Source organism: Coturnix japonica, chromosome 2, assembly GCF_054131305.1.
Source record: "Coturnix japonica strain WE chromosome 2, WE-NBRP24, whole genome shotgun sequence".
Lineage (NCBI taxonomy): Eukaryota > Metazoa > Chordata > Aves > Galliformes > Phasianidae > Coturnix > Coturnix japonica.
Window position 1 is genome coordinate 124834209 of NC_140664.1, and position 15038 is coordinate 124849246.

General features: G+C 40.0%; 1 protein-coding gene across 2 annotated transcripts in view; it reads left to right on the forward strand.

The window, feature by feature from the left end:
• Positions 1-15038, forward strand: part of APBB1IP (amyloid beta precursor protein binding family B member 1 interacting protein) — a 48510-nt gene that overhangs the window by 27213 nt on the left and 6259 nt on the right. For both annotated transcript variants that reach the window (XM_015853237.3, XM_085538765.1), the window contains 4 exons: positions 1511-1585; positions 2823-2966; positions 5426-5536; positions 14660-14758. In XM_015853237.3, coding sequence (XP_015708723.2) covers positions 1511-1585; positions 2823-2966; positions 5426-5536; positions 14660-14758 — 429 coding nt within the window. The remainder of the gene's footprint in view (positions 1-1510; positions 1586-2822; positions 2967-5425; positions 5537-14659; positions 14759-15038) is intronic.

Below are 15038 nucleotides of genomic sequence, written 5' to 3' on the forward strand. Positions count from 1 at the left end.
CTGGGTGGTCTGTGTTTCTGCTAAATAATTGCCAGATGCTTGAATATGAATCAGTTGTAATCAGAGGAGCTTTGTTTTCCTATTACCAGTGTGCTGGGGACTTGACTGAACCAGATGAATGCTCTCCCCACTCATAGTGAGTTGTTGACTCAGGCTTTGTTGAGACAAAGTGTACTTACCTCGATAAATTGTCCATGTGTATGTTAGGGGTTTCTACAGTTTCTTTACACTGATCAGTAAGAAAAGAAACCTTTCAGCTTACAAGTCTCGCTGCTTTCTGCATCTATACCAAAGCCAGAGGCCCAACCCAGCTTAACACTGAGTTTCTGTTCATCAGTGCAGAAGTGTGTGCCCACATCAAGTCAGTATGCTGTGATAAGGCCCTGTAGGAAGTGCTGTTGTAAATACATGGGGGTCTTGGCTACAGCACCTCACGTCAGTATCTTTCTCCTAGTGGGTTGAGTGGGGGATTGTTATTCACTCAGACTTGTGGTTTTGGGCTTCACTGGCAGGTATCGCTGTATGAATTACACTGAGAACACACTTCCAAGCAGATTTTGTTTTGAGTTGTTTTGTACTTTTTTTCTGCCATGAATAATGTTTTCTGGTGTAGTCTGAAATACTCTTGCATACCTTCATCCCTGAACTCAAAGTATATCTAGGTAGTCTGGAGCCAACCAAGTTCTGTTGCATATCCTACAGAAAAATATTTATGTATTTCCTAGCCTGTCAGTGGCATTGAATGTTAAAAGTCTCCTTTGTTCGTACTACGGACTTGGCATCTGCATAAGATAAATTGCAGGGTGAATCATTTTCTCACGTCTCCTATCTCACTTAATGTGAATTTTTAATACAGAAGTTTCTTTCGAGAACTGCCCTTGAGGTCATCCACACCTCTTCCTCTCATGGTGTTCCTCCAAAAGCCATCTGCTGTGGGGTTTGCATTCTGGCAGTCCTCTGTTCACCACACTGCTTGAAAATGGTGTAGTTACATGCGAAGGCAGGGTTTCATTTCAGATAAACTTTGTTGCTATTAATACAGCATGATGGCAGGGTAGTTGTGCTGCTTGTTTGTTTCACATAGTGTAGAAACAGCGTATTCCTTAATATATATATTTGTCTTTTGATAAGGCTTTGCTTATTCTTTTTTGATTTCTGCCTGTGTAAATACATTGCACTTTTGTTTAGCAGGTAATGAAACACAAGAGCTCTGAGCATTATAATTCTGACCACAGATCCAAGTGCTACTTGATGCATGGCATAACTCCTTGACCTATCTGCTTACTTTATGCAGGCAGCTGGTGTCTGTGCTTTCAAATTACCTTCAAAATGAAGAATTAAAACTCTTCAGCAGGCAACTGTGGTTAACAACAGGTGCATGTGGACACTTCTTATTGGCCTGCATATTCAGTATCAGAAGACTGAATAACTACTGAATGGGTTTTAGAAATCTGATTCTTTGTATTGATATATTTTTAAAGAACGTGAATTTTGTTTATGTCTTAATCAGAATTTCTACCTGGCAAACAAAGGGAAGAATGAAAACAAAGAAATGAATGACAAAAGCAAAGAAGCTTTACTGGAGGTAAGCCAGCTTGCTAGGTTGATAATGGAAAGGCCAACAAAACTGCCACCAACTGTATGTGCTCTGTAATAACAGTGTTCAATTCTTTGTGGGCAAAAGTGTAGCAACAGGAAGTTCTGTGATGGTTGGTAATAGCAGCTTTGTGTCTCAGGTTTTAGTATTTGGCTTTGTCTCTACGTCTGCTGTTTACCACTAAAAATGCTTATTTTATCTTCTATCAGAGAAGTGAAGTGATGGAGAAATATGTTTGTTTAGCGTTTCTATGACAAGTAATGACACGATACCAACCAAGAAAAGCATGTTATACAACTACCAATAAAATAAACTGTGCCACACCCTTAAGTCAGCCTTTGTGGCTTTGTATTAGTAAGACCAATCAGTAGCAAACAATTATATTTTGTGCTAAAAAGAGATATACTTCTCACTGCCTCAAATCATGAGCTGTGCTGCAAGAGAAGAGGAACCTCTGCACTTTTTCAGCAAGACTGTTTAGTCTTTTGCCTTTCTTGCTGAAGTTTTTCTTCAACTGTATGCATTGAGAGAGGGAAATTCAGAGTTATGTGAAAGTTACATGAAAGAGTACCACAGTTTTACTGGTAAACATTGTGGCTTGGGTAAAAATTCAGGAAAGATGCCTTTCTTGGGTGCCTGAGGATCCTCTTTTTTAAAATTAGTACACCAAATGTCAACCAGTAGAAGTCCTGGGAAGTTCTCTTAGGTGTGTTGACATCAAAGATTGCCCAACAGTGGGTCCCTCCAGGAAACAATGAAGTGTATTTCTTTAAATAGTATCGTAAATTCTAGCATGCATTTGTAAGTGAAAGTGATGATTGATATTTGGGCTTTTTTCTAAGTGATTTCTGAAGATTCTCTTGACAAGTGTATTTCTCTACATAATTTATAGATAGAGCAATAGAGAAATAAAAGCAGCAGTCCCAAGAATTCTGTCTTATTGCATCCATGAGGTGCATCCATGTCAAAACCTTCTGTAGATGTTTACACATCACCTTTTGGAGAACAGAGGGTTTACATGTCTTCTTTTCCAGTGTGAGCACCCACTTTGTATGGCTGAGTTATTACTTGAGCTTGGATAAGTTTCCTGCCTAAGGTGTTTATCCCCCTGGTAACTGCATTCCTCATGTTAATATGTTCACTAACACAGGAAATGTCTTTATTTTTCAAGTGAGCATTTTTCTACTGTTTATTAATAGGGTAATGCCTAATTCTTGTTGCACAGGAAAACTTCTGTGGGGCATCTGTCATTGTGCCAGAGCTTGAAGGGGCTCTTTATTTAAAAGAAGATGGAAAAAAGTCCTGGAAGAAGCGTTATTTTCTTCTGCGAGCTTCTGGAATTTATTATGTACCCAAAGGAAAAACCAAGGTCAGGAAACCAAATAATCCTTTTAGAAATAAAACAATTAACAGAGGTGAAAGTGAAGAACTCCCAAGATGGCATATAAGAGCACTGGTGCATCCGAGACAGAACTCTTTTATTGTTTTGTTGTTTTTATTTTTGTTTTATTTTTCAATTTGACTGCACCACTTGTGCAAATATTAGAATGTAGTCATTGAATCCTGTCATGTTTCCCTCCTGATTTCCATGGAGAGATAAAAGCATTAAAGAAATAACACTCCACCGGAAATCAGCAGGGGGAAGAAAAACAGCTCAGCATTCTTCAATTGGTGTTATGCTGCCAAAGTACTTCACTGTTACATGAGTTCCCCGTGGAAGAATATTTTTTAAATTCTGAACTAATTTCTTATAAAAAGAAATGGAATCTGACTTTGTAGGTTACCAACTACTTGCGCCAAAAAAACAGCATGCAGAAATGGCATACATTCTTTTCCTACAATGATTTTTAGCTAGAGAATGTTGTGCTTTTTACAACTGAGTTGAAAGAAGTAGGGCAGCAGAGTCCACCTGACACAATTGAATTGCTGACATTAAGTACTGCCAAGTATTTAAAGAGTTTGAATTGCCAACACTGGAGAAGCAGAGGAGTCCTGAGCATATTGTGCTTGAAGGAGGCTGGCTTCTGATTTCCACAGGATGAGGTGGAATGGCAACTTCTGGGGCTAGTGGGTTGTTTGGGACTTCTTTTTTTTTTATTCTGAAAAACATTTCTGTTACCACCTGTAGCTCTGCTTATGCTTCACATTTGAGAATTCTGATGCTGATGTCAGAGTTTTACTGTTACAGTTTTTGCTGTTGAACTTCACTCTTCCATTTCCTGACTAGATTAAAAGGAAAGAAAAAAACAATTGATAGCATGTAAAGAAAGTGCTGCTGCTCCAGTGACCTGTGCTTGTAACCAGATCTCAGTGAAGTACAGACCTAGATTACCTCACTACCTTTGCAGCAATTTATTGTGACTTTATCGGACCCTGAGATAACAGTTTTCCATCCTCCAGTTTTCTTGTGCACACACAACTTTCTATCAATCAGGGCTTATAATTCTATTTGGAAGTCACTTGAAGTAGAGCGCAAGGACAGTCACATGAAAAGTCCATGTGAGGCATTTCCTGATAGCCTCCCTCCATCAATAGCCAGCATCAGATTTAGATGGTATGAAGAATGTTCATGCAACTTGCTGCAGTCATTCAGCTGCGGGTAAACCTATCCCATTCAAAAATGTGCTGCTAATGAATAAGGCCACAAAGCAGCAGAAAGAAAACTATAGAGGCAATTTTGAAATGTTTATATTAGTTATGTTTTTTTTTTTTTTGTCTGATCACGTTAACATTGAAGAAATACTAACAGTAAGTGACTTTGTCTCTTGCATGAAAATAACAAATGAATTTGTGTTGGTCTTAATTGCTGTGACCTGACTCCTAAAGGAAAGGAACAACTCCTTATTATACCATGTGGATCAGAGCATGTTTGGGAACTTGCAGTGATGGAAAATCATAAGTTTATACAGTCAGTGACAAAATCCCTGACATGAACTTCAGGGAAGAGGGGGGAGAAGTCATGTCTACATACCATGTGGAGTGTTTTCTCATGAAAAATCTTACTTGCAAACTCAGTTTTTAAATGCACTAGCCTAAATAAACCCAAATCAAGGGCATATTACAGTGAAAGTAACAATAAAAATGAAAACAGCATAGAAGAACCATAACACGTGGAAGTTTAACCCCATTATTAGGAGTAGGGAGGGTTTGTTTTTTTGCAATTTCCTGATTTCTCAGTTTAACCAACAGTGACTGTATGACAAAGCTGTTTTTGCATGTTCTCTCAAAGCATTGCAAAAGGTATGCTTTGTAAGCAGAATTCTGAACTGAAAAGTGTGCCAGTAACTGAAACCTTGTTACTTAAGCAACATACTATGATAAACAGAACAATAGCAATGCCAGGAAATTGGAGAAAATTCGAAGTAAAACAGATGAAGTGTGTTTTTATTTCCTAATGAGAGCTTCCATTTGTTACATGTATCAAGGAGAGTCAAGCTCCCAAAGCAGTTTAGAACCCAAAACCATCTTTCTGCACTCAGAATTATAAGGGTGTGGTTGCATGATCTGTATGTATTTTACAAGTTGTTTTTTACTGTGGTCTTCTGTTTGTTTTTTTTTAGCCAGAAGCCAAAATCTCCACACAAAGCAGTAAAGTGTAGAAAAGCAGAACAACAACAACATGTTGTACTGTTATGTGTTGACCCTCTACCAAATGTTTGCTTAATAATGCACACTCTTAAAATCAATCCTTCTTCAGTCAATTTCATGACAGTTAAAAAATATAAATAAAAAGCATCAGCTTTCATACACTTGAAAACAGTCCCTTAATGAGTGTCATATCTAAAGTTAATTTGTTTTAACAATGCTGTGCTTGGTTTTCATTTATAGACATCCCGGGATCTGATGTGCTTCATTCAGTTTGAGAATATGAAAGTTTATTACGGTTCTCAACACAAAGTGAAATACAAGGCACCTACAGATTACTGCTTTGTCTTAAAGGTAAGGTGCAAGAAAAATAAGTTCTGCAAACTTATCTGTAAACCTTTCTTCAAAACAAGACTGAATGTGTTTCCAGTGACCTCTCAGGTGACTCCTGCACATCTGGACAAATGACTCATGACGCAATTGTATGGTGAGAAGACTGGCAGTCCCTAATGCTGACCTTATGACTGCTTTTATGTCTGCTTTTTATTTGCAGTGTAGCCATACCTGTTGAATAGTTTGTTGATGTGAAATCTTGGCTGAATAGATGTCTTAGGTGGCATGTTTTATTGCAAAGCTACTTGTAGCATCTGGGCAAAAGACACTGTTCACGCAGTCATTAATTTATTGCTGTTGAAGTAAGAATCACTCAGGTGCCTCTCAAGGTAGTAGCACTGCAGATAGCCTGGGAACTCCTTGTTTATTTCATGAACAGAAAAGCCCATGCTTTTCACATAATTCAGGTGATGTTTAAAATGAAGCCTTGAGGCTGTGGTAAGTAGGACTTGTTTGTTATGGGTTTTAGAGTACAGTGGAATTACTGTGTATGAAACAGAAGATAATATTGTTGGTTCTTTAGTATCTTGCCCGTGTTGCAAGCAAGATACTAAAAAACACAGTATCTTGCTGTCTCAGAAGGAAGGTACAGGAAGCATCCACATCATAAGTTGCTTATAATACCACATTTTCAACATTTTTTGGTTCAGCTTTCTACTAGCCTAATTTACAGAAGGTGAACCAGAATTGGTTTATAGACTCAGACTTGTTTTCCGTAGCACACATAGCTAATTAACAGTGCTGGAAAGTTTTAATACTTAAGTTATCTATAAAATGCTCAGGGTAAAAACAAATAAGTAACATCCATTGTCTTCCTTTGTAAAATAGGGATGGTCTGAAAAATTAAACTTGTAATGGAAAACAAACAAACAGAAAAGAGGAGGTAATTTAAAAAAGAACGGGAAATAGAATTTCAAAACTTTTGAGACCATATTTTATACCATTTTGAAGACTTTCAGCTGAGGTGAGTTCTGTCATATCATTCTCTTCAGCTGTAGCTGAGGATATAATACAGTTTGAGGTCTGTGGACTGAAGGAAGGAACATAGTTAAATGTTGATCTCTCTTGTTGGTTGTTTGGTGACACAGAAGTGTGTAGAGAAGGACACAAAGCCATTTATTGCACTTAGTCACATTTTGTTTCTGTCTATTTTCACGTGGAAGTCTGCCAGAATATTTCCCTTGCTTGGGTGAAATGTTCTGAAATGTCTGAGGAAAGCAAACCATCATCCTTGAGATACTTCTCATCCTGTTGTATTTCAAGGATGAAGTTCTCAGTATGGAATAACAATACGTGGGTATACTGGTGCAGTGAGCAATAGGTAACAGACATAATAGGTAGACATTTGCCTTCATTTTGCTTCTAACCTGGTAATTCTGAAGGAATGTGCATGCTCAGCTCAATCTAATCCAGACTGAAATTCCTTCACAGCACAGTTGCAATGCTATCACTTCACAGATCGTCCATTCCCCTGAGTGTGCCTTAGGGCAGTGAGGTCTGCAGAGGTTCTCTTCCAGTTCCTTGTTTGTGTTGGCAGCAGGAGATTATCTTTAAAGCAAGTGGAGAAAAGTCATTGGAAGGGCAGCAGCCACAGCCCATGCTAGATGTTCACTGAGAATGGCTGTGAATCAAAGGAGATATTCACATTTTGGAAAACACATTAATCCATAGTCTTTAATGGCCTCAGTAAGCTGTAGCATCAGTCAAAATGTTTTTGAATAACAACATACTACTGCATTTTACATAGGATTGTTGCCTACTGAGGATACTGAGTAGCTCTTTAGGAACTACTCTCAAATCAGTGAGCAGTAATCAGCCAAGTTACTACTTCAGTTGTATTTCAAACTTACTAAAAGAAACCTCTCAGTTTACAGGAAAGAGCTTGGCTTATACTTTATAATGCAAGAGAAATACAGGGACTTAGCAACTTCAGCAGTATCTTGCTTCTGTGCTAGGTGGAAAATTCTGCTAAATTTTAAACCAGACATAATCTTCCTGATTTGAGCATTGAGCTGTAAAGCTGCTCTATTTATTTCTGGCCTTACTGCTTAAGCTTATTTGGTTTCTTACTGAAAGAGGAGAAATGCTGTTCTTTCATTCAGAGGGCAGCAAATGAGAAGTGGTCAGATCTGGGGTTGAATATGACCTCATGCTTGAAGGAAGCATCCCTTCTTTTCCTCTAGCCCCTGTTTGAATGAGACCTTAACAAGTAACTGGTCTAAAACTTGTAACATTTGTACTTGCTTCCATAGATCCTGCCTCATATTATCTGGCAGAAAAGATAGAATATTTCTCTTGACTAGCTCTCAGCCTTTGTCATTTACGTGTGTTTGTGGAGGGAAGAGTCCTCAAGAGATATTATGAGAATGAGCACAGCATTCCTGTCATTTTTGCAGTGCAAGGCATAATCAAGAGTTTCTGGGAAAGAAGAGCACTGTAACTAATGTTAAACACAACTAACACTAGTAACTTTTTGATTGGGTTTTGATTAGAATGATGAGATCTACCAGATTGTCTGACACTGCCCTGAACTACGTGGGCATTTTCCCCAGTGTCTCCATGGCATTTCTTTGAATACACTGAATACACCTTGATCTTTTTTAAACAGGATGTGGGCTTTTTCTCTAGTTTCTTTGTAGGCTGACAGTCAGATGAGGGGCTCATATATACAGTGAGCCTTTGACTTTAGTGCCTATCCCAGTTAATACACACAACATGTGCCCAGTCACAAAGCCTATGAGCAGGTAGCTCCCTATGTCCTGTTGTTTACACATTTGCTTGTTTTTAATCCATCCCTTTAATTTTAATTTAATAGTTCATACCTGAGATAATTAGCTGATGCCAGATGGGGTACAAATGCTATTGTGACAACAAGGAGACCATGCACATCATGGGTAGGTTGCTTTGATACTTAAAACAGAAGCCAGTGTAGATTTTGCAGCCTCTGATGTTGTACCTGGATATGGTATTTTGAACTAGCTCGTATATGTGTTCTGAGCTGCAGATCTATTCCGTAAGTTGTTCCTCTTACAGCCAGAGAACTGTGATGAATTTTGAGCACTCCTTGCCTATCATTTTGTCCTGCTATGTCAGCGTATTGTTGCATATGCTGTAGCTCAGGCTTAAAATGCAGAACTTTTTGTTTATTCCTTAATTATCAAGACTCTAGACTAGAACCAACTCAAAAGTGTATTACATTAACCATCAGGTAAAGACAGTGCACTTTGCTGAACTTAAATGGGGGTTTCTTTTCAGAACCACTCAGGAGACAGCTGCGGCAACTGAACAAAGCAGCTATTTCCTCCTACCAGCTCCTTTAAGGCAGTGGAAAGCCCAGCTGGGAGCAACTGAAAAGCACAGCTGGCTCAGGGCTGTCAGAGAGAGGGGTCACTTTTGGCTGTTCCTGAGCAGCAAACCAGAACAAATGTGTCTGGGTCCCCAGGATGGGAGCATGGCCTGGCATGGAGGCTCTGGTGGACTTGGCTTTCGAGAATCATTAAGTGTTGGGGCAACTACAACACTGGAAATCTGTGATGTTTCCTAGTAGCTACTTGGTCTGTATGGATTGTTCTACACTGGTCCTCAAAGTCCTATACATAGAAAACACAAACCAAAAGACAAACCCCTCAGCATACTGAAAATAGAGTTTCTGAACTTCCCCCATTCTCCGCACGGCTGCCTGCAGCCCCACAGAGAAGCAGAGAGGGAAGAGAAACCTCCCTCTTTCACAGAAAAAATAGTCTTCCACTCTATGCATAGCAGGCGTGCTAGTTGGAGCCATTTGGTTCCTCACAATGTCCTCTGCATTTACAAAACCCAACCTTTATACATGGATTTCCAATAGGTCTTCGCTTTCACTGTCTGCTATGTTATCTGGGGAATGCTGTGGAAACAGATAAGAGCTTTTGTGATTGATTTTATATTCTGAAGTTGAAAGCCCTCAAAACCAAGAGGTTGCACCATGGAGGAAGGAGTCTGTTCATCTTCCTCCTAACAGCATTCGTTGCACTGGGCAGAAATTCTGGCATAATCTGTATTTTGTGCAGCATGTGTGGGTACACCAATCCAGGAGCTGGTTTTGTCACACCATATTGAAAAATCTTTCAAAGCAGACAAATAGCAAGGTAATCTATATGCAAATGTGCTGGTTTAGTCAGTCTGATGTGCCTGTGACAAAGAGTGGATTTAATTATAGTTTATTGGTGCTGGTTGTGCTTGAGTAATCTGGAGGTAATGGTGCATAATGCTGAATTAATCTAGGATGAAAAAAATTGGTTTCCTGGGGATAAATGGAGACAAAGGCAAATCATCTTCTATTTCCACAGCTGGGTACATTCTCCTGTGCAGTCTGAGCAGCGAAGTTGTCCTGGTGTCATTTGGAAGCCACCACACTTTTTAAAAAGTGAATATTTTACAGGATTTGGGAAGTAAATTTTCAAGAGGAATAGCTTCTGTTTGCAGCAGTGGTGCCATTCCAGCCAGTAATTTGGAATTTAGTCACTCCGCTGCTGATTCCTTCCTCCATCACACCCTGTAAGCTGCAGAGCAGACTGAGTCACGTGCGAAATGCATTCAGCACAATGACAGTGAAGAAGGTAGAAGGTGAAGAAGTGTAGAATGAATGGCTAGCATGGAAAGCAAGGGTACACAACAGAAATGTTTCTTCATGTGAAAGATTATGAAACAATCACATGTGAGCATGAACCTTTCAGATATTTCAGAGTAAAATTAATTGTTAGATAACAAATATTTATTACAGAACACTTTCAAATATATGGATTTCCAGTCCTGGTATATGTGAACAGTTCAGCAGGATAAATGTAAAAAATAACAGCAAGAATGAGATCAGTGGAAAGACGTGAAGGAAGATTTATAATATATTTTGAAAATGTGATTTGCTGTACAAAGCAATACTTTGGTTATGGGGCTGTTAGACCTATGTTTAATGAACTAAAAATATTGCCTTGGTCATTAGAGAAATGGAGGTGAGAAGAATAGATTCCTTATAGCAGAGCAGTTACTGTTTTATTGATAGTTAACATGGGTCTTCAAAAGCTCACTTAAACCTGCTCATCTTAATGCAAGCACCAGAATTAGGCCACATTTAACAGCAGACAGCAAATCTGAAGCACTCTGGAGTGGATTTTGGAAGGTACTGAGTATTAATTCTGCTTGCAGTCATTTGAGTTAGAAACAACTCAGCTTTGCTGAGAAGTTAAGGTCGCACAAGTTCATTGTCAGAAAAGAAGATACTAAAAAACATGGAGTGTTTGGAGAAAATCTGGCCTAACACCAAGGCTTCTGATTCAAAACCTAGTCACTGTTTTTGTGCTTCTGGCTGCTGTTTCTGCCTCGAAGACTATGCAATGATCCATATATTTTGGGTCAAAAAATCCAATGAGATGCCTGAGTAACTTCAGTTTACTTTTTGTCTGCAGTGTTGAAAGGTGAAACAAAAAAGAGTATTTTACTGGGACAGTCTCTGATTTCTCTGATTTTATCCACACATGAACTGATTGCTTTTAGTCATCTGCTTTGGGACAGAATCATAGAAACCACATCTTTCTGTTCCATTTCTTCAGGTTTTCAATATGTGTTTTTTTGTTAGTTAGTTAGTTAGTTTGTTTGTTTTTTCCCTAAAGCAGAGAATTTATATCTGAAAATACAATCTGTATACAAATATTTTTTAAACGTCACCAGGAAATAAGCTTTCTATATTCAAGTGCTTCTGCTTTCTCTGTCTCTGGGCAGTGGATACTTGAAGACAGTGGGTGAGGGGAGAGCCCTGGATTCTGTTCCAGTCTTGTTCAGTTGCTTTCCAGTGAGGAACCTGGCACATCTGTTTGCAGCCTGACATTTGAGGTGTTCAGTCCTTAATAAGTGTCTGGACAAGCATTCAACACTTCTGAAAACCAGAGCAGACCTCCACCTGGAGCTCCACACCTCCAGCTATGGTGTGCTGATGATGCTGCTCATTCATCATTATTAAGAGCTTTGGCATCAACAGAGAAAAAAGTACTGTTGTCATGCTGTATTTCCGTACACCACATTATTTGTTAGACATTGTACAGTGGATTTTTTGCCTGTAGGGAAATTTTGGAGTCCTTTTCTATTTGCATATTTCATTCATACTGTGAATTCTGGGGTGGTTACTTTTAAACATTTGTCTTTTCTAATTTCCTGTGGTGCTGCATGTCTCAGAGACAAAGGTGATAAACCTTTCCAGAGATGTTTTCGCTTTGCTGTCAAATGATTTTAGTGACCTTTTCAGGACACAGTGTGCACCATGTAACAAGATAATTGATCTTTCTCTACGTGTGAAATATGTAAGCTGTGGTGTACTGAGGTGAGCATTACTTTGTCTGAAATACAGTATTTCTCACATGGCTCAGCCATGATTGATAGTGCTGTGGCATCTGCTAGGCTCACGTGGAGGTTATTACAGGATCTGTGAAACTAATTTTGCAACAATAGGCGCATGTATTGACCAGAGCTCCTTACCTCTGTGTGCTGTACTAAACAACTGTCCAGAAACACAGGAGCTTCAGCAGCCTGTGAGACACTACAAAGTTTTATTTCATATGTCGTTGATAAATTTACATGTGGAAAAGGAGCTGGTGTTAATGTACCTGTTCTTCTGAGAAAGTGAGAGCCCTTACAGCCCTTAGCTAATGTTACAAAGCTAAGATACATACTGCCTGCAAGTCTTTGAAGGCAGTTTATCCTTGTGAGAGCTGGATGTGAAACAGCTTGCTAGTTTGGGCCCTAACTACCAGTGTATTCTTGAGTCTGCATTTAATCACAGTTGCTGATTGGAGTAATTTATTCAAGGAGCTGATTGGGGTAATTTGGAATAGGCCCCACAAGTAGATGTCAGTAGTTAAGATGCATTGTACAGTGGAGGTGGTAGCTAGTAAAGGGATAGTAAATAGCTCTCATATTGTCTAATGGCCAGGCTTCTTAGCTCTGTCCACTGACAGTTCCTTCTCAGCTTCTCAAGGCAGCAATAATCTCACAGTCCCAGAGTGTTCATAGACTGGGGAAGTAGCGAGGTGAGGAAGTTTGCTGATGACATTACTCTGAGCATCAAGGAAAGGACAGACCTAAAAAATCTGGAAGGACCTTGTGAGACTGAGGTTAAATAAAGTAGTCTAAATAATATAGGCTAGATATGCACAGTGACATGTATAGAGACAAAGACCAATGCATCAGAACTTCACTTATTAAATTACTGGCATTGTGCTGACCTGTGCCATTCAAAAGCGTATTTCAGTGCTCAGTTGCAGTATGTAAAATAAATGTTAGGAACAGTTAGGAGAGGCATAGGTGCTAAACAGAGCGCGCTGCCATCCCCTCACCTGGTGAGAGAAAACAAGTGAGTTTTCCCTCACCTGTGCAGTTCTGGGCCTCTAAATTCAAAAAGGATGCAGTGTGCATGGAGAAGGGTCAGGAAGGAGCAGCAGGGGTGAGCAAAGGTAGACCAGAAGAATGAGCACCGCATAGATTAGAAGGCTGCAGGCTGGAAAAGAGATGACTTGCCAGGAACACGGTGTCCATCTCTGTAAGCAGCAGTGGCACAGAGAAGTGTGGCTGGCCCTATAGTGGTCAGCTATTCAGTGTCTCTTCCAAAACATAAACAATAAATGAACCTACTTGCGTTAAGATTCAAAGCAAAAGGAGAAGGTTCTTCATCAAATGTGCAGCAGATCTGGGAAAATTGTTGCTGAAAGGTGTGGATGCCAGAATTCCACCTGAGCTTGAGAAGAAGCTGAAAAAGCACCTGGAAGGGAAATCCCTTGAATGATCCAAATAAGAGAAGTCACATTCTGCTCAGAAAACCCCGTTGTGAAAATAGTCTGGGGAGGGATTATGGATTTGCGCTTGTCTTGCTCTTCCTCTTCCCTCAGCATCCATTTGTGGCTGCCATCAAAGCCAGGATACTGGACTCACAGACTTTTAATCTGACACTGTGGGTGTTGTGAGTGGTGTTTAGGCAGGTTGCCCAGAGGAGAGGTTTACTGCAGCCCTTCTGAGCTCCCCACCTATAGATCTTTTGCCAGGGCTGTGCAGCACCTTGACCTGGCTTGCCCCATGCAATATCCTTCTCTGCTATGTTTATATAGCATGCATTTTCTTCCAAATGTTTTTGTATATTGAAGCGTAGTTGTTTTTCTTTTAGTATAAACCTTTTGGTGATACGTATGGTGTTTGAAAATGTCGGGAGTCACATAGATTCATTGCACTTAGCTGTCAGGAAAAGGGAAAAGAAATCCTTGCCTTCTCAAATTTGAAAGCTTTGGGTGCCATCTGCTGGACTCAGTTGGACCTTGCACAGTGGAGCAAAATGGCTGAGTTCTGCTTGAAAGGTGCTGGAGGAGCTGAACTTGCCCAGGGTTGCTGTATCTTGTTGGAATCCCCTGTTTCTTTGTTGGTGGTAATGTAACCTGGCTCCATGGGATGTCCAGTGCCTGCATACAGTTACCTTTTTGTGACTGTTCCTTAAGACACGTGCTTTACTGCCAGTCCCCTTGAGAGGAATATCTCTTTGCTTTGCCTTCTTCACTTCCTCCCTGACATATTCACTCTTGCTCCATGGAGTGATGGTGCAGGGCTTTGGCAACAATACTGTCCTGCACAGTCTCATCTATTTTTCCATTCTTTGCTGCTCTGTGGGCATATACCACAGCCTGCCATGTCCTCACACTGCATGTGAGGCCATACTGCATGCTGCTGGGCTGTATGATAGAATGGCTTATAATTAACCCAGATCGGTTCCTTTTTTAAGTCACGTCAGGGTTGGGTCAGCACAAGGAAGGGAAGCCAGGTCCTGCAGTGCTGAGGCAGGAGCAGGGCCATGTGGCTGAGGAGCAAGACCTCTGCATCAAATGCTGCCAGTGGTCGTTCATGTATAGTTGATGATCACCACCTTTTTCATACTTTCTTATTTTCTCTATTTGCTGCTTCTTTTTTTTCTCAAGTAACCTTCATGTTAACAGGATGCCTACAGGTTCCCGGTGGGGTCACTGTGTGGTTTGCATTGTGACTCGATGTTTGTCTCATTTTGTGAACTGATATATCTTACAGCATCCCCAGATTCAAAAGGAGTCACAATATATCAAATACTTGTGCTGTGACGATCGAGCCACATTGCATCAGTGGGTAACGGGAATAAGAATTGCCAAGGTGAGATTAAAAGTATATTTACTTAAATATATTTTCTGTAAAATCCTGTGCCCCTCAGGTTACTGATCATTATCATCTCAACTGGAGATGCTGTGACAAGAGTGGACGTGTATGTTCATGCTGATCATACCATAGGAAGAAAAAGCAGGGCATTACCAGCATGGCTTTGCTGAGTGTTCCTGGATGCCAGTTATCAGTGTGTCAATTCTGCAGCTGTAAAACTCCTACTCATAAAACTCACTCCAGTTATCTGGTACAACACGCCATGGGTCAAACTGTG